Source organism: Lagenorhynchus albirostris, chromosome 13 (assembly GCF_949774975.1).
Source record: "Lagenorhynchus albirostris chromosome 13, mLagAlb1.1, whole genome shotgun sequence".
Classification (NCBI taxonomy): domain Eukaryota; kingdom Metazoa; phylum Chordata; class Mammalia; order Artiodactyla; family Delphinidae; genus Lagenorhynchus; species Lagenorhynchus albirostris.
In genome coordinates, this window is record NC_083107.1 from 35,437,817 (window position 1) to 35,458,646 (window position 20,830).

Consider the following 20,830-nt stretch of genomic DNA (forward strand, 5'->3'; position numbering starts at 1 on the left):
TTTACATATATCCATTCCTTTAATTCTTACAAAATGTTTATGAGATGGGATCTTTTTTCATCTCCATTTTTACACATGAAGTAAAACACACAAAGATTAAGTAAATTTCCTCAAGGTTATATTGCTAGTAAGTGAAGCTGGGGTATGAGCCCAGACAGTCAGATTTCAAAAACCCATGCACTTAACCCACTTTGCTGTAATGTATAATTATTATATACTTGCTGAATGAATGGAATTTTTAATATATATTGGTTACAGTTTTGGTATCTATTTTCACTTTGGATAAAAGACTAAATAAGGATATTTCACTTTGAGGAGAATACTTTTTAAACAAGGACAAATAACTTTCTTAGCAAACTAAATATAGTGAATGACTCCCACAATTGATAGTGAGTATTCAAATTATGTACTTACACCTTGAGGGATTTTAAATAATGTGTCTGTTTTTGAAAGAAAATTTTTGTGACATGTATAGTACTTACAGATGAGTTTTGATTTGTATTAAGTATCTTGATGATTATTTGTTGCTCATTTTCAGTTGAGTGGTGATTTTATGCAATGGCTTCAAGCCACAGTTCTTCACCAGTGCCTCAAGGAAGCAGCAGTGATGTTTTCTTTAAAAAAGAGGTAGACCCGACAAAACACATTCGACCTGTGCAGTCACTGCCAGATGTGTGTCCCAAGGAACCCACAGGTAATACCTTTTTTTCCGTTTTTTGAGGAATTTTATTGAGGATTTGTTTTATCTTTAAATGAAGTCAGATATCATATACTTAACTCAAAAGAGTAAATTTTACGATATGAAAACTAAAGACATAATTTGGAAATAAGTTGATTAAGAAATTGGAATATAGTTCTTTTCATACATTTCCATAAACGAAGTCACTTATATAAACTGAAAGAAAAGTTTTGAAAATGAGGGTACAGATTGAAAGCTCTTCAGTTAAACATAGTACAGTCAGTCCTCATTACTTGCCGATTCTATATTTGCAAATTTGCTTAATTCCTAAAATTTAGTTGTAACGCCTAAATCAATACTTGTGGCACATTTGTGGTCATTTGTAGACAAGCACAGAGGAGTGAAAAATTTGAATCGCCTGATATGCACGTTCCCACCTGAGGTTGAACTAAGCAACACTTTGCCTTCAGCTTTCATGCTGTAAACACATGTCCCTTTTGTGGTCTATTTAGTGCCACATTTTTTTGTATTTTTGTTGATGATTTTGCTGTTCAAAATGGTTTCCAAATGTTGTACTGAAGTGCTTTCTAGTGTTTCTAAGCACAGGAAGGCTATATTGTGTCTTATGAGGAAAATACGTATGTTGCATAAGCTTCATTCAGGTGTGAGTTACAGTGGTGTTAGCCGTGAGTTCAATGTTAATGAATGAACAATATATATTAAATAAGATATCTTTAAACAGAAACACACACAAAACAAGATTATATATTGATTGGATGATGAAAGTTGCAAAGATTTGCAGGAACGTAACCCTGTATTTCCCATAGGAGCAAAGGTTCAGTATTTGCTTATTAAATGTTCCAGTGACTTTATAGAACAAAACTGTGAATAACGAGAACCGACTGTATATTTTTCTCTCCTCTATGGTTAATGTCACAGCAGCATTTTGGTTATCTAATTATAAGCTGAAAAAAAGGATATTGACCCAGGTGTGTCTGCCATAAAACAATAGAAAAAAGGCCTACCTGTGGAAAAAACCTGGAGTATTAAAGGATAGAAGACATACAGTAGAAGGTAGAAGAGTTTTGATGTTGAAAAAAAGATAAATTGTACATTAAGGAAAGAAATTAATGAAAGACTTTCTTCCCCCCACCCTTCAACTACAACCCTCAAATTCTGCATATCCTTTATCTTGTACATGTTTTTCCTCCCCTTGGCAGTTGATGCTGACAGCTGAAGGTTAAAGCATTTGCTATAGAAGGGAGAGTTTAGTTGCTTTGTATAATCTAAGCATTTTTATTTTTCTAGAATGTGCTTTCAAACATAAAACTTACTTTACAGAGTTCTCTTGTTTACTTTTTGCAGGTGATTCAAATAGTTTATGTGTTGCCCCATCTCTAGTTACAGATCAACATAGATGGACTATATATCATTCCAAAGTAAATCTCCCAGCAGCATTAAATGATCCTAGATTAGCAAAAAGAGAATCTGACTTCTTCACAAAAACATGGGGATTGGACTTTGTGGACACTGAAGTCATACCTTCATTCTACCTCCCACAGATCAGCAAGGAACATTTTACAGTATATCAACAGGAAATCTCTCAGGTAATATCTGATCTTGATATTAGTTATAGTCAGGTTAAAAGTAAAAGAAATATTTCTAGTTTGATTTATTATAGATTTCTGACCAATAATCTTTGATGAGCCTATGGTATTCTTTTCTTTTCATATACATTCTATTGTCCTGGGTTGTATTTAATTCTTTGCTTAGATATATGTAAATATATTTCTCTTACAGTAGTGATTTTTCAGAATTATACATTCCTAATAGTTCTAAGAATCAATGTGAAACACACCAATAAGAAACAAACAACCCAATTAAAAATTGGGCACAGGACTTGCATAGACATTTCTCTGAAGGAGATATACAAATGACCAATAAGCACATGAAAAGATGGTCAACGTTACTAATGTTTCATTTTTTATTTTGTAATTACGAAAAAAGTTAGTTAATGTACAATAGTATGTTAGTTTCAGGTGTACTATATAATGATTTGACATTGGCATATGTTATGAAATGATCACCACAGTAAGTCAAGTAACTGTCCTCGTACAAAATTATTACAATATTATTGACAATATTCCTTATGCTGTGTATTACATACCCATGACTTATTTATATTATAACTGGAGGCTTGTGCCTCTTAATCCCCTTCACCTATTTTGTCAACCCCCCAAGTCCCCTCCTCTCTGACAACCATTTGTTTATTCTCTGTGAGTCTGTTTTCCTTTTGCTTTGTTTGTTTGTTTTGTTTTATAGATTCCACATGTTAAGTTGGAGCATACAGTATTTGTCTTTGTCTGACTTATTTCACTTATCATAATACCTTCGAGATCCATCGATGTTGCAGATAGCAAGATTTCATTTTTTTTTAATGGCTGAGTCATATTCCATTGTGTATATATACCACATCTTATTTAGCCATTAATCTATTGATAGACACTTAGGTTGCTTCCTTATCTTGGCTGTTGTAAATAATGCTGCAGTGAATATTGGTGTGCATATATCTTTTAGAATTAATGTTTTTGTTTTCTTCAGGTAAATACCTAGAAGTGGAATTGCTGGATTCTGTGGCAGTTCTATTTTTACTTTTTTGAGGAACCTCCATACTGTTTCCATAGTGGCTGTACCAATTTATCTCAGCAGCAGTTCACCAGGGTTCCCTTTTGTCCACATTCTGACCAAGACTTTTAATTTGCTATTTGTTGTCTTTTTAGTAGCAGCCATTCTGACAGGTGTGAGGTGGTATCTCAACTGTGATTTTAATTTGCATTTCCCTGATAATTAGTGATCATCTTTTCATGTGTCTGTTGACCATCTGTATGTCTTCTTTGGAAAAATGTCTATTCAGGTCCTCTGCCCATTTTTGAATTGAGTTGTTTGTTTTTTTGATGTTGAGTTGTATGAGTTCTTTGTGTATTTTGGATATTAACCATTTATTGGTTATATTATTTGCAAATATCTTCTCCTATTTAGAAGGCTACCTTTTGGTTTTATTGATAGTTTCTTTGCTGTGAAAAAGCTTTCTAGTTTGATGTAATCCCATTGGTTTATTTTTGCTTTTGTTTCCTTGCCTGAGGAGACAGATCCAAAAAAAAAAAAAAATTTGCTAAGATCGATGTCAAAGAGGTTACTGCCTATATTTCTTCTAGGAGTTTTATGGCCTCAGGTCTTACATTTAAGTCTCTAATCCATTTTGAGTTTATTTTTGTATATGGTATGAGAAAATAGTCCAGTTAGATTCTTTTGCATGTAGTTGTCCATTTTTCCCAGCACCACTTATTGAAGGGGCTCTTTTCCCTATTGTATATTTTTGCCTCCTTTGTCATAGATTATTTGACCATGTAAGCATGCGTTTATTTCTGGGCTCTCTATTCTGTTTCATTGATCTATGTGTCTGTTTTTGTGCCAGTACCATTTCTGTTTTGATTACTATAGTTTTATAGTATAGTTTGAAATCAGGGAGCATGATACTTCCAGCTTTGGTTTTCTTTCTCAAGATTGTTTTGGCTATTTGGGGTCTTTTGTGTTTCCATACAAATTTTAGAATTATTTGCTCTAGTTCTGTGAAAAATGCCATTGGTATTTTGATAGGGATGGCACTGAATCTGTAGATCACCTTGGGTGGTATGGTCACTTTAACTATTAATTCTCCCAATCCATGAGTACAGTATATCTTTCCATTTGTTTGTGTCATCTTCAGTTTCTTTCATCAGTACCTTATAGTTTCCCAAGTACAAGGCTTTTACCTCCTTGGTTAGATTTATTTCTAGGTATTTTATTCTTTTTGATGCAGTTGTAAATGGGATTGTTTTCTTCATTTCTCTTTCTGATGGTTCATTGTTAGTGTACAGAAACACAATAGACTCTGTTTATTAATTTTGTATCCTGTAATTTTACTGAATCATTTACTAGTTCTGATAGTTTCTTGGTAGCTTCTTTAGGATTTTCTATATATAGTATCATGTATTCTGCCAATAGTGACAGTTTTACTTTTTCTTTTCCAGTTTGGATTTCTTTTATTTCTATTTCTTGTCTGATTGCTGTGGCTAGGACTTCCAGTATTATGTGGAATAAAAGTGGCGAGAATGGACATCCTTGTCTTGTTCCTGATCTTAAGGAAATGCTTTCAGCTTTTCACTGTTGAGTATGATGTTGGCTGTAGATTTGTCATATATGGCTTTATTATGTTGAGGTATTTTCCCATTATATCAACTTTGTTGATAGTTTTTCTCATAAATGTATGTTGAATTTTGTCAAAGCTTTTTCTGCATCTATTGAGATGATCATATGATTTTTATTCTTCAATTTGTTATTGTGGTCTATCATATTGATTGATTTGCGGATATTGATCCATCCTTGTACCCTTGGGTTAAATCCCACTTGATCATATTTTATGATCCTTTTAATGTATTATTGAATTCGGTTTGTTAATATTTTGTTGAGGATTCATGCATCTATGTTCATCAGGAGTACTGGCCTGTAATTTTCTTTTTTGTCGTGTCTTTGATTTTGATATCAAGGTAATGCTGGCTTTGCAGAATGAGTCTGGAAGCATCCCTTTTGGAGTAGTTTGAGAAGGATAGGTGTTAACTCTTCTTTAGATGTTTGACACAATTCACCTGTGAATCCATCTGGTCCTAGACTTTTGTATGTTGGGAGTTTTTTTTTTTTTAATTACTGATTTGATTTCATTACTGGTAATCAGTCTTTTCATATTTTCTGTTTCCTCCTGTTTCCGTTTTGAGAGATTGTATGTTTCTAGGAATTTATTCGTTTCTTCTGGGTTGTCCACTTTATTGGTGTATAATTGTTTGTAGTAATCTTTTATCCTTTGTATCTGTGGTGTCAGTTGTAACTTCTTTTTCATTTCCGATTTTATTTATTTGGGTCCTCTTTTTCTTGATGAGTCTGGCTACAGCTTTATCGATTTTATTTATCTTTTGAAATAACCAGCTCTTAGTTTCATTGATCTTTTCAATTGTTTTTTAAGTCTCTGTTTTATTTATTTCCACTCTGATCTTTATTATTTCTTGCCTTTTACTAAGTTTGGGTTTTGCTTTTTCTTCTTTTTCTAGTTACTTTAGGTGGAAGTTTAGCTTATTTATTTGAGATTTTTCTGTTTACTGAGGTAGGCTTGTATTGCTATAAACTTCCCTCTTAGAATTGTTTTTACTGCATCTCATAGATCTTGGATTGTTATGTTTATGTTTTTATTTGTTTCTAGGTATTTCTTAAATTTCTTCTTTCATTTCTTCAGTGACCCATTGGTTGTCTAGTAGCATGTTGTTTGGACTCCACCTGTTTGTGTTTTTGAATTTTTTCTTCTTGGAGTTGATTTCTAGTCACATAGTCTTGTGGTTGGAAAAGATGCTTGATATGATTTCAATCTTCTTAAATTTATTGAGACTTTTTAATAAATTTGTTTAATTATTTTTGGCTGCATTGGGTCTTTGTTGCTGCGTGTGGGCTTTGTCTAGTTGTGACGAGTGGAGGCTCTTCTTTGTTGCGGTGCAGTGGCTTCTCCTGCTGCCGAGCACAGGTTCTAGGCACACGGGCTTCAGTAGTTGTGGCACATGAGCTCAGTACTTGTGGCTTGTGGGCTCTAGAGTGCAGGCTCAGTAGTTGTGGAACACGGGCTTAATTGCTCCATGGCATGTGGGAATCTTCCTGAGCCAGGGCTTGAACCCGTGTCCCCTGCATTGGCAGGCAGATTCTTAACCACTGCGCCACCAGGGTAGTCTATTTTGAGACTTATTTTGTGGCCTAGCATATGATCTGTCCTGGAGAATGTTCTGTGTGCATTTAAAAGAATGCATATTTTGCTGCTTTTGGATGAAATGTTTTTACATATCTGTTAGTTCCATCTGGTCTAATGTGACATTTAAGACCATTGATTGTCTATCTGAATGACCTATCCAACCATGTAAGTGGGGTGTTAAAGTCCCCTACTTTCATTGTATAACCAGTTTTTCTCATTAATATTTGCTTTACGTATTTAGGTGCTCCTATGTTGGGTGCATATGTATTTACAACTGTTATATCTTCTTCTTGGACTGATCCCTTGATCATTATGTAATGTCCTTCGTTGTCTCTTGTTACAGTCTTTGTGTTAAAGTCACTATGTCTGATATAAGCATTGCTACCCAGCTTTTTTTTTCTTTTCTTTCCTTTTTTTTTTTGGTTTCCATTTACATGGAAAACCTTTTTCCATCCCTCACTTTCAGTCTGTGTGTGGCTAGGTCTGAAGTGAGTCTCTTGTAGGCAACATATATATGGGTTTTGTTTTTATATTCATTCAGCCATTCTATGTCTTTGGATTGGAGGATTTAGTCCATTTACTTTTAAAGTAATTATTGATAGGTATGTCCTTATTGCCATATTGTTAATCGTTTTCTGGTTTTTTGTTTTGTTTTGTTTTTTGGGTTTTTTTGTGGTACGTGGGCCTCTCACCGCTGTGGCCTCTCCTGTTGCGGAGCACAGGCTCCGGATGCGCAGGCTCAGTGGCCATGGCTCACGGGCCCAGCCGCTCCGCGGCATGTGGGATCCTCCCAGACCAGGGCATGAACCCGTGTCCCCAGCATCGGCAGGCGGACTCTCAACCACTGCGGCACCAGGGAAGCCCCTTGTTTTTTTTGTAGGTTTTTTTTTTCCTCCTCTTCTTTTGCTCTCTTCCCTTTTGATTTGATGACTATCTTTAGTGTTATGTTTGTTTGAGTTTTAGTTTTTTTTCCTGACGTGGACCATTTTTTTTTTAAGTCTCTCTTGAATTTGCCACAACACCGCCTCCGTTCTGTGCCTTGGCCCCTTGGCCACAGGCATGTGGGATCCCAGCCCCCCAACCAGGGATTGAACCTGAAGTCCCAACCACTGGACCACCAGGGAAGTCCCTAGTGTTATGTTTGGATTCCTTTCTCTTTTTTGTATGTGTATGTATTGTAGGTTTTTGGTTATCTTTGATTAGTTAGTGTGTATGTATTTGTATTTTTTGGTTACCATGAGTTTTAAATATCTCACACACACATACACACACACACACACTGATTAAGTTGATGCTCTTAAGTTTGAACGTATTCTAACCACCCTACATTTTTACACCCCACCCCCACATTTAATGCTTTTGACGTCATATTTTACATATTATTGTTTTGTGTAACTCTTAACTACTTATTGTGGATATAGATGATTTTACTACTATTGTCTTTCAACCTTCCTACTAGCTTTATAAGTGGTTGATCTACTACCTTTACTGTATATTTGCCTTTACCAGTGAGTTTTTTTAATACTTTTCTTTTTTTAATTTAAATTTTTAATTGAAGTATAGTTGATTTACAATATTATGTCAATTTCTGCTGTTCAGCAAAGCAATTCAGTTATACATATGTGTGTGTGTATATATACATTCTTTTAGAAATATTCTTTTCCATTATGGTTTATCATAGGATATGCTTTTCATATTTCTAGTTGTGGCCTTTTCTTTTCAACTTAGAGAAGTCCCTTTAATATTTCTTGTAAAGCTGGTTTAATGGTGCAGGACTCTTAGCTTTTAGCTTTTGCTTGTCTGTTAAACTCTTTATCTCTCCTTCAGGTTTGTGATAACCTTGCTGGGTTGAGTATTCTTGGCTGTAGGTTATTTCCTTTCATTATTTTGAGTGTATCCTGCCAATCCCTTCCGGCATGTAAAATTTCTGCTGAAAAGTCAGCTGATAGTCTTATGGGAGTTCCCTCATACATACTTAGTTGCTTTTCTCTTGCTGCTTTTATGATTCTGTATTTATAATCTTTTTTTTTTTTTTAACCATTTTCATTTTAATGTGTCTTGGTGTGGACCTCTTTGGGTCATCTTGCTTGGGACTCTCTGTGCTTCCTGGACCTGGATATACGTTTCTTTCCCCAGGTTAGGGAAGTTTCCAGCTATTATTTTTCCAAACAAGTTGTCTGCCATTTTTTTCTCTCTCTTCTCCTTCTGGGACCCCTATAATGTGAATGTTAGTATGCTTAATGTTGTCCCAGAGGTCTCAAACTACTTTTTTTTATTCTTTTTTCTTTTTTCTGTTCAGCTTCTGTGATTCCCACTACTTCCTCTTCGAGACTGCTGAAGAGATCTGTATCATCTAATCTACTGTTGATTCCTTCTAGTTTCAGTTATTGTATTCTTCAGCTCTGTTTGGTTCTTTATATTTTCTAACTCTTTGTTGAAATTTTCACAGTTTTCATTCATTCTCCTCCTGAGTTTGGTGAGTATCTTTATTATTACCTTGACTTTTTAGTGGAGGTGATTGCTTATCTCCACTTGGTTTAGTTCTTTTTTTGAGGTTATGTCTTGTTCCTCTGTTTGGAACATATACCTCCGTCTCCTTATTTTGCCCAATTCTCTGTGTTTATTTCTGTGTGTTAGGTCAGTTATATTTCCTGATCGTGGAGAAGTGGTCTTAAGTAGGATATGTCCTGTGGGGCACAGCAACATGCTCCCCTCTGGTTGCCAGAGCTATATCCTATAGGGGTAGCCCCTATGTGGGTCTGCATGTGCCCTACTTTGTGGGGGGGCCAACTACTGTGGGTGCACTGGTAGGCATGGCTGGCCTCCGGCCTGATTGGCTTTGAGGCTGTGCCTCATGCAGTGGCCATGGGCCTTCTGGAGGGTGGGGCTGGGGCCCCATGTGGCTATCTCTTCAGCCTCGGGTGGGTTCAGGGCTGGTGCTGGCCTGCTGGTGGGCAGGGCTGGGTTCCCAGTGCTAATAGACTAGAGGGAGGATTCCAAAATGGTGCTCACCAGCACTGGTGTTATTGCAGTGCAACAAGCTCCCAAAATGGCTGCTCCCGTCATCTCTATTCCCCGGAGAGGTCCCAGTTGCCTCCTGCCTCTTTCAGAGGCTCTCCAACATTGTCCAGTGGGTCTGCCCCAAGCTCCTTTCAAACAACTGCCTCTGGCTCGGACTCAGAGCATGTGAGATTTTGCATGCACCCTTTAAGAGCAGAGACTCTGTTTCCTATAGCTCTCCAGCTCTCCTGAACATAAGATCCACTAGTTTGCAAAGTCACACATGCTGGAGTCTCATCTTCCCAGCACAGGACCCTGGACTGGGGAGCCTGATGTGGGGCTCAGACCCCTTGCTCCTTGGGGAGGACCTCTATAATTGTGATATTTCTCCCATTTTTGGGTCCCTGACCCAGGCGAGTGGGTCATACCTCTACCCCTCCTACCTGTCTTGCTGTAGTTTCTTCTCTGTGTCTTTAGTTGTGAAAAATCTTTTCTGCTATTCTTCAGGTTCTCATTGATAGTTGCTCTGTAAATAGTTATAATTTTGGTGTGCCTGTGGGAGGAAGTGAGTTCAAGGTCTTCCTACTCCACTGTCTTGGCCACCTCCACCAATGGTTTTAACTGGTAAATTTCATGTTGTGTATATTTCACCACAAAAAATGGACAAGGGATCTGAACAGGCATTTCACCAAAGAAAAGATACAGATGGCTAGTAAGCATATGAAAAATTGCCTGACATCATATGTCTATAGGGAATTGCAAATTAAAACAAGGTGCCACTACACGTCCTTTAGAATGACGAAAATCCAAAATGCTGTCAAGACCAAATGCTGGCAAGGATGTGGCTAATAGGAACTCTTATTCATTGTGCACAAGAATGCAGAATAGTACAGCCACTTTGGAGACAGTCCTGTAGTTTCTGATAGAACTGCTCTCAGAATGCTGCAGGGATAATACTATTAGCCCAGGGTTTTTTCCTTACCACACTCCACTTTCCCATATGTCCTGTGTATGGTATCTCAAAAGATAACAGTGTTGTTAGTGGTCATCTAACCTGAACTCAGAGTGGGGTTTCTTTCTGTCTTTCCTTTTTTCTTTTTGGACTCAGAGGAAGTATTAACTACTAATCTGTCTTTCAATCTTAGGTATATAGGTTTAAAATTTTCTTGCTTATTTTTAAAAAGTTATTTTCTTAATTGATTTCTGTTATAAGAATAAGGATTTTTTATTTGCTTTCCCACTTCATTCTAAGTTTATGGAGATTTTACTATAATTGTATAAAATGGGATGAGTATAAGTATATAGACATTCACACACCTCAGTGGTATTTGGTTTATTAAGCATACTTGTTACTTGTATTTAAGTTCAAGAGGCTAGTGATTTCATATTAGAAAAATTTAGAACTTATTTGGTATATTCTTATATTCTGTTTTGTTAAATATTTTAATGCTTTGAATACTCATATTGCCACACAGCATTGATCACATTATTTATTTGTCTTTTTATTAGAGAGAGAAGATTCATGAGAGATGCAAGAAAATTTGTCCTCCTAAAGATACCTTTGACAGGACTCTCTTACATACTCATGGTATGAATATGTGCTCTTTGTAGCATAGCATAAATATTAATGAACAAAATCTTAATTTGAGGACCTTGTTGACTATCATATCTAATTTTTATTTCTAGTGAAATTTCTATAGCCTGCAATCATAATCTTTTCTAAAAGGTTTAAAGAGAAAAATCATGGATCTGATGGTAGTGTTATCCTTCAGTTCAACAAATAGTTATTTAATATTCAGGTGCTTTGTACTTTGCTTGTTGCCTAAAAATAAATGAATAAGAAATAGTCCCTGTCCTCAAGAAGCTGATGGTCTCCTGAGCAAGGTTAAACAAACCAACACTGTATATCAGGCAGTAAGTTCAGCATGGTAATATTGTAAAGAGTTCCTAACTTAGCTTTATAAAAACTGGAGTTGATGAGGATTGTCTGTGTTTTAAACTAACTATCAAGAAATATTTATGTGCAAAAAGGCATTTCAGGAAAGGGGACAGTTTATGCAAAGCCGTAGAGTCAAGAGGGAAATTAGCATGTTCTGGGACCTGCAAGAGTTCAGTATGCTGGCTCCACTGGGAGCAAGAAATGAGGCTGAAGAAGTAGGTAGGAGTCAGATCATGAAGAGCCTTGTATATCATGCTAAGACATTTTTCTTTTCTAAAAGCAGTATAGAGTTACAAAATATTTTAAACCAGACATGATCAGAGTTATGATTATATATTTCACTGTGAAAGAAGTTGTGGGTAGTAAATTTATAGATGATGATAAAACTGGAGGCAAGAATACAGTAGAAGCCTATTGCAGTAATACAAGTGAGAAATCATGTGTTCCTTATAGCAGTTATAATGAGGATAGAGAGGAAATTAGGTCTTTAAGAGATGCCTCAGAAATGGAGGCACAGGTTTTGGTGGTCAGTCGTTTGTTAGTAATGGAGCAAGATGATTCAAGGATGATTCCCACATTTCTTGCTTGGGCAGCTGGCTAGGTGAGAGAGGTAGTATTGGAGAAGGAAGTTTGGAGGAGATAGAGGCTGGTTTAATTGAAGTTTTGCATAGAAGGAGGAGTCTGGTATGCAACCCAGAGCTCAGGAAAGAGATCTAGGCTGGAGATACAAGTATGATAGACATTATCATAGACAGTATGCTAGACAATAGCATGGTAGTTGAATCCAAGGGCACAGGTGGGATCACCCAGGAGGATGTGAGTAGTAAGGAGAAGAGAACTGATGATAGAACACTAGGAGGCTGTCACATTTAAGAAGGAGTAGAAAATGTACCTGTGAAGGAGACTAAAAAGAAGTAGTCAGAGAGATAGGAGAGTCAACCAAGAGAGAGTTCCACCTTAGAGATGGAAGGTAGTTAGAATTTCAAAGAATGCGAATAATTAGTCTACAGTGTCAGAATACTTCAGGGATAGATCAGGTTTGCACTCTGAGAAATCTCTGTGGATTTGGCAATTTGGGAGATCTTAGGGAGAACATTTAGACTGGAGTAGTAGTTACAGAAATTTCAATACTATGTATTAAGGAGTGAGTACAAGAGTAGGAAGTGGAGACTGCCAATATGGATGTGACTTGAAGATTTGAAATGTTAAGGTATTGACTAGAGGGAACAGAATCCCTCTAGTTTGTTTCTACTAGCAGTTGTGCTAGAAGAATGTTTTTGCATGGCCAGGATTAGATGAGGCAAGAGAGGTATCTGCATAATACTGAGAGGAGTGCTTCCTTAAATTTTGCACCTGAGGTTCTCCCTTGCCTCAACCTACTCTAGGCCCTGAGTTTTATCTTTCTTCTTCTTCTTCTTTTTTAATCGAAGAGAACTGAGCATGTTTATATGCAGAGAGAAAAGAGCTATTAAAATGTTAAAGATATGGAGAGGCAGGGTAATTGATGCGAGCTCAGAGAAGAGGCAGGAGAGGATGGAGTCTGAGTACAGAAAGCTTAGTTTTGGAAAGGAGGGTACTTTGTCTGAAATCTGATTGGTGAGACGAAGATAAAGGAGGTTCATTTGCAAGAAGTTTGTAGAGGATACAAACTAAGATGTCTAAGAAGAAAACTACTACGGCATTAAAAATTTTTTTGATCATAGGAAATACTGGATGGGATGGTGGATCTTTTGAACAATAAAAATAGCATTTCTATAAGATAGCACCAAGCTTTCTGTGTCCATTTAAAAAAGACTTGAATACATTTAGTTGTTTTATTGCTACTAAACAATTGATTAAAATTATTTGAAACATACTCACTGCTTTGCCTACTCCTAAGTATACAGAAGGTGTTTGATATTTGTTGAAGAAAGAAACTTAAATCGTTATTTAATTGTGACCTAGTATAGTATTGAATCTGTCAAAATATATTTTATGGAAATAAAATGAAAACAAGTTTTAAAAAATCATATTTTCCCTTTTCCATTTTAAAATAGATAAATCCAGGACAGATCTGGAGCAAGTACCTAAGGTAACAAAACCTAAAAAATGAGAATACAGCTTTTTAATATTTGATCTTTAATTTTGCCTTGTAAGAAGCTTTCACTGGGCTGTTTTCTGATGCTTTGACCACTTTGCCTCTTCTGGGACTTTCTTACTTTTCTTCTCTCTCTTTTGCATGATCAATCTCTTCTTTATCACCAAAACCTACAAATATGTTTAAATGTTTTCATTTTAAAATATAATTTTATTGGTCTTATTACCCCTCCAAATTATTAGGGATATTTTCTTTGTATGAAGAATTTTGTAGAGATGTGTGATAGATGAGTGTTTTTTTGTTTTTCTTTTTTTTTCTGGGGAAGGAGTCCATTGCATTCATCATATTCTCAAAGAGGTCTGTGATAATTGCTCTTTAGGGTGCAAAGAGACAGAAGGATGAAAGACAGAAACAAAAAGGAAAGGGCAGTCATTTTTAAAGTTCTTTGATTCCTACAAAATAAAATTCAAACTGTAATTTAAGGCCCTTAATTATTCACTTCCATCATAGGCACACTCTTAACTTTTGCCTACTAATCTTTACACATTCTTTACTTCAGCCAGACTTTTTTGCTGGCTCCATGCTTTACTTGCAGTGTTCCTTTAGCCTGGAAGACTTTTCTCTTATCTCCCCATATCTAATCCTTTATAGTTTTTGCTTAAATGACAACTTTACATGAATACATTTCCTCCAAATGAAGATCATTGGCCCCTTTGCCAAACTGCCATAGCATTTTATCTAGACCCCTGCCTTCCCTTTTAAGGCATTTGTCACTCTTTCCCTCATAAAATATTTATGTATATATTTTATCACATCCCTTGGGCTAAAGATCCTTGAGATTAGGACCTCTGGAATAATTTAGCTTTGTTTCCACCTTAGTGCCTAGCATAAGAGTAAAATCATAGATGGTCAACATTTATTGAATTAATCAATACTTTCAGTTATACTAGAGGGACTAGAAAATATACTCATGTCCCTAGTTATATTTCCCTATCACATTCATACTAATTTTTGGATATGGGTCATATGAATCAGTGAATATAATAAAATATAACATAGAAATTAATTGATTAAACCATGTTTCAGGCCTTATGCTATGTGCTGGAATAGAAAGATTAATAATCTATAAATCCAGTCTTATAGGAACATATGGTCTGGGGGAGATATACATATTAAGTAAAAATATTTATGAAATATGAGATAAATAAGTATACATGGTATACTTGTGTTTAGAGATGGGGTTAAATAAATTTTGTGAAGTATGAGATAAATAAAACTCTTAATGCCATTCTAAGAGAGTTTGGTCTGTCAGTCATGGGAATCCATTGAGAGATTTAAAAAGAGAAGTTAATTCAGTTATAATTGCATTTTAAAGATATATGGAGGATAGATTAGGGAAGGACATCAGTAAGTAGACATTTACTATAATCCAGAGATAATGAGGAGCTGCAGAAATACTGTGGAGATAGAGTAGAGAGGAGATTCAAGTGATAATGAGGAAATATTAATGGTAGTACTTGGTGCGCAGATGGATGTGGTATACAAGGGAAAGGAGCAGTCTCTTCATAAAATTGAATTTGTTTTGGTTTTAAAATTTAGTGTATGTCTAACCTAAAAAAGAAAGTTTGAAAGAATTTTGAGCAAGAGAAAATAGAAATATAAGTATAGAGATATTGATATTTGACATTTTTAAAAAACCACTATCAGTGGGAAATAATACAGAAATTTTAGGATAAGTATGATATCTCCCTTTTGTATGTGCCCAGTGGGACTGCATTCGTGAGTTTGACCAGGTAGTAATGGAATGACCATCTCTGTTGGTAAAGGCAAAAAAACATTTTTCTATCTTTCATGAGCATTTTTAGCTTGATGAAACATTATTTATATATTTTTCTTCTACAGATTTTTGTATAAATAACTCAACTTATTATCACTTGCTTTTTCTGTATATGCCTGAGATTCAAGTTAATTATTGTTTAATGGTCTTATGATGTTAGAAGGGATAATGGATGTAAAGAAACTGTTTATCTAATTGAGGGAAATGCATTTTTTTAATAGATTTTTATGAAACCAGATTTTGCCTTGGACGATTCCTTAACTTTTAATTCAGTTTTACCATGGTCTCATTTTAATACTGCTGGTGGAAAAGGAAATCGTGATGCAGCTTCCTCAAAGTTGCTACAAGAAAAGGTAGTTTCTTTTTTACTTTTCCCATGTAGAAAACTATTTTAATTAAGTGGTACTGTTTGTGTGAGTTCAGAGTTAGTTATTTAGTAGGCACTAATTCCTTTAATTTCATCTTTATTGTTACTGATAATTAGAACCCTTCAGATCTTAACTGATAAAGTAATAGCACTTTGTGTCAATGCAATACAAGTTGTGCTGTTGAAAAAGGAAAAGGTTATTGTTTGAGTGCTTCTTATCTGAAACAGCAGTTGATAGCAATCTCAATTGAAAGGATGTATTAGATAACACAATTAATTGTTTTACATTTATTCCAAACAGTATATTGGCTAATTTTATATTCTTTATGACTTAAAGCACAGAAAATTAACTTTTCCTGAGGTACTATTTTTCCTCGTTTACACATAGTAATGATGATTATTTTGAAGCAAAAATAGCATAGTTAAAAAATGCCTTGTTCCTTTAGCTTTGCAAAGCGTAGCCTTTTGCGTGTTATTAGTCAGCAGTTTTTCAAAATTTTACAGTGTTCTATATTTCAGAAGTCAACATCTTGAAAGTCATTTAAAATGTAAAACTTTAAACATAACTCATAGATCAAGAATCTTTTAAAACTGGAATAGGAAGTAAAGACCTTTGATCTCTTTTCTTTCTTAGCATTCAGTTTAGAGCTTTTCTAAAACTGACTGTGGTTCCTAAACTGAGATGAAAGCATTTCATTTTAGTCAGGCGACAGCTCTTGGCAGTCTGAAAGCTTGCCTCAGGTAGACTATTCAATAAGTTGGGTCCAGTCCTCAGCAACTGAAGAAAGGGCTACTTAGGGAGGAGAGGAGAAGAAATGTGGGGAAAGAATCGTGAGTATTCCGTTTCTCACAGTTGAAAATGAAAATGAATTCACTTTTTTTTTTTGGCAACATTTTCATCTATAAAGGTTTTCCTTGAGTAAGAATAAATTCACAAATCTTATGAAAACAATGGATATATAGACACAGACTCACTCCCAGACTACGTTTTCACATTCCAAGTATATCCCCTGGTAGAATACCTTAAAAGAGAAAAACAACAAAAGCCAATAAAAATTTCACCAATCTATACAGATACTTTTAGGAATACTTTAAAAACTGTTCCCTTTATAGAATTTTACTCGGAAATGAATTATGAAAATATTATGCCTTTGAAAAGAATAGATCAATGGAGTATTGATAAATTGCAGAAATCTTTGAAATTCAAATGAAACAATTTTCTCATGCTAAATGTTTAAAGTGACTAAAGTAATGGAAATTTTTTTTTTTTTGGTAAGTTGCAGAATCAGCTTTATTACATTTACATTTTGTCTCCTCATTCTGCTCTGTTCTTAGAAAAGGAATGGAAGACAGGATTCCAAGACAGGATTCAGACTCACTGTATGATTGACAGCACCCATTTTATCTTGCTAGTTTTAAAGAGGGGATGCTACAACCAGAATTAGGGAAATTTTTGTCTTATTGTAGTACTGCTACCCAAAGTGCTGGTCTGCGATGAGACAATGAGTTTGCTCTAGAACGTACATCATTTCACTGCTTCCTTCATTAAGAAAGCCTTTCTATGAAAAAGCAATACCGTGGGCTTAGTGATGTAGTTGATTTAATTTCCAGCAGAGTTCCTCATTTCATCATGGACCTGTTAAACAGTTCACAAACTGGCAGCAGCATATAAACTGCATTCTGAGTACCCCTGTCCTACAGGAGTTACTTTTTCTCCATTTTCTGAAGATTGAGTCTACTTTAGCTTGTGATGTACCTAAGTACCTTCATCCCCATATTGCTTTTTAGGTAAATAAATGAACAGCTGTTGAAGGTAAAAAGAACAACAGCAAAAGAGTATAAATGCAACAGATTTAAACTATAGAAGAATGTCTTGTTTGTAACCTATTATATATTATAATAGATTATTGAAGGAGCTGTATTGAAGATATGCATGATCCTGCATGGTTTTAATGAGACAGGCTTGGTGACCAAATAATCCTCTAATTTTATGAGTCCTAAATGTTGAAAGCCCATTAACCCTTTAACACTACAAATTCTCCTGAGATGTTCAGAGATAATTCTTAAAGTTTGAGCTATAGGAAGAATAGGAAGAATCTAGAAGTAAAAAAGTGGGAGAGAAATGGAAAAATAATATAGCCAAAGAAGGCATATGCAGTTATGAAGGAAGAAAAGACAACTCAAGTTTTAGAAGTCCATATTTGAAATTAGAAAGCATTCATTAATACATGTTACTCCAGGAATTAATTTTGGTAGTATTACAAATAAGATATATATGAACTAATTGTTTCAGTCAACTGTTTAAGAGGAAAACACATTGGAAATAAACTGAGTTTTATAAATTGATAAAAGAATAATTGTTGAAATGTGAAATTAACAGCTTAAAAAAAAAGATCCAGGTGAATTCTAGTACTCTCTGTAATTTGTGGCTGGATCAGCAATCTGTCTTTCATGAATTCTCTAACGTTTTGAGGCAGCATGGTACAGTAGAAAGAACTTCACTTTTTGAGTTAGACAAACCTGGGTTCGAATTTCAGTTTTTCTACTTACTAATCATATGACTTTATTCAAGTTATTTAATGTTTCTGAGCCTCATTGTCCTCAACTGTAAAATAAAATAATAATAATACCTGTATTCCAAGATTGTTAAAATTAGAAGATGATGTATATAAAATACCAGTGCCTGGTACATAGAAAGCCAGTAAATGGTAACTATAATCATCTTTCAGTCAGATAAATGATACATTATATTGGTGATGGCAGTGATGTGTGGAGGTTAAGGAACTCAATCATTCTGTCTCAGATCTTGGAACTTCTAAAACTAGATTATAATCTGAGATGACTGTGGGCTACTTTTACTCTCTAGAAAGTAGTTGGTGTCTGGAGGACAGTAATGGCAGGAGCAGAGGAAGAAGGTAAATCACCTTCTATGCTTTTGTCTTACATTTATTAATTTTGGGCTCTACCTTTCATCTCCCTTCTATTTTGTATGCCTAGTATCAAGCATCACATAATCAAACAGTTCACACAGTGGGATTTAAAATGCATGTAGAAATATTGTATCGTTTTCAGAAAGTATTTGGGTAGTTAAGGTATACTTATAATATGCTGTGATTTTTTTTTCTTTTCCTTTCCTCTTAAGCTGAGCCATTATCTGGATATTGTGGAAGTAAACATTGCTCACCAGATCTCTCTACGTTCAGAAGCATTTTTTCATGCAATGACCTCTCAACACGAATTGCAGGACTACCTCAAGAAAACTTCCCAGGCTGTAAAAATGCTTCGAGATAAAATTGCACAGATTGATAAAGTAATGTGTGAAGGATCACTACACATTTTAAGACTGGCACTTACCAGAAATAATTGTGTTAAAGTATACAATAAACTGAAATTAATGGCCACTGTACACCAGACTCAGCCTACAGTACAGGTGTTGTTATCTACTTCTGAATTTGTCGGAGCATTGGACTTAATAGCAACAACGCAAGAGGTTCTACAGCAGGAACTTCAGGGCATTCACAGCTTCCGGTATGTCCATTAAGTAAGCCATTAGAAATAATGTTAGAACTTTCTAAAGGATAAATTTTAGTGTGTAACGTTAGCTGAAAATCTATGAATGTGTTAGAGTTACAAGGGTATTTTTTTCTTCCAGATTGATCTGTTTAATAATGTTATCATTCTGATATTTTAGTCTTACTAAAACAAACAAAAATCATAAGGACCAATATTTACAGAGACATTTGGATAAAGAAGTAAAATTAAATTTTCTAGCAGATGAAATCAACGAAGGGCCAGTCACAGCTTTGAAAATTATATTTTGAAAATGTTGAAGTAGTTTTGTGTCAAGATAATAGATAAAGGTGGAAAAAGGAATACTAGTATAGCTGAAATTAAGTTCATTTTAAAAGCCATTGAATAAGTTTTAAATTAGATAATTATTAAAATTCATTTCTCATTTACAGTCTATCACATTGCAAAAAATTCCACACGATGATGGAAAAGACCCTATTTCTTCCAAGTTTTTATTTTGAAAATACCTTTAAGATTAGGGTTTTAGTTATTTTATGTGAGATCATGTCATATGTTTAATTTACAGATTACACCAATTGTAAGCCATCAAAATTTCATTCAGTTAAGCAGGCTTGCAGTTTCCTTGTTGAAGTTCCTATCTGCTGGGAAACATTATACTACTGAGTGACTACAAAGAAGTTTTATGGGAGATGTGCTCTGTAACTTAATATATTCTGGAAAGGTTATCTTTAATATAAGTTTATTTTAATTGAATTATAAGTTCTTATTGACTAAGGATATGTAATTGGAATATTTATTTTGAAAGCACTTTTAAAAAGTTGGCCCAATTTTAATTATGCAAGTGAATGATTGATTCATTTATTCAAGAAATGGTATTGATTACATGACAGACACCAGGCAGAATACTGGGAATATAGCCATGAACAAAGCAGAGATGCTTTCTGCTCTGTTTCTACAATTTATTTGATAGGAGGGAGACAGAAATTACTGGGTAGTTATTATACAGTACAGTACAGTACGATGATGAAGTACAGATTACTATGGATCCTAACCTTAGGGGAAGAACCTTATCCAGACTTGGATGTTTACAGAAAAAGTTTGGATCACAAACCTCTTTGAGAATCTATTGAAAGCTGTGGATGGACCTTCTTTCCATAAAAATATACCTGTACATAAAATTTTGCAATCAATTTTGGGTGGTTTGTAGTCCTTTGAGGCCTACTTTGGATTTCTCAGCATGGGAACCCAGGGTGACTAAATGATTTTTAGTTTCCCCTTTACCTCTGAAAATTTAAATATTTCTCTTTTTTGAATGTGTATATGGCATATATTTTTAAAATAAATAATATTAATTTTGTCAGTATTTTAGCAAAATGGACTTCTGTAATGACAGAAGCTGTGTTTTTTCTTGTCACCACTATATTATATGAATTTGATGAATATTGGGAGCTGTTTCTAGAAAGTAGAGTGCTTTATCCTCTGAATAGAGCAATAGAAGCAAAGATTAAATGCTTGCCTGCTAAACACAAATTCTGAAACTGTTCTCATTTTTACTCCAAAGGTCATGCAGTTTATT

The 20,830-nt window shown here is 34.9% G+C and overlaps 1 protein-coding gene across 1 annotated transcript in view; it reads left to right on the forward strand.

The window, feature by feature from the left end:
* VPS54 (VPS54 subunit of GARP complex) overlaps nucleotides 1-20,830 on the forward strand; it is an 88,203-nt gene that overhangs the window by 22,703 nt on the left and 44,670 nt on the right. The window contains exons 2-8 of the mRNA XM_060168955.1: nucleotides 539-694; nucleotides 2,045-2,286; nucleotides 8,953-8,979; nucleotides 11,013-11,091; nucleotides 13,479-13,513; nucleotides 15,578-15,709; nucleotides 18,866-19,251. Coding sequence (XP_060024938.1) covers nucleotides 559-694; nucleotides 2,045-2,286; nucleotides 8,953-8,979; nucleotides 11,013-11,091; nucleotides 13,479-13,513; nucleotides 15,578-15,709; nucleotides 18,866-19,251 — 1,037 coding nt within the window. The 5' untranslated portion in view covers nucleotides 539-558. The remainder of the gene's footprint in view (nucleotides 1-538; nucleotides 695-2,044; nucleotides 2,287-8,952; nucleotides 8,980-11,012; nucleotides 11,092-13,478; nucleotides 13,514-15,577; nucleotides 15,710-18,865; nucleotides 19,252-20,830) is intronic.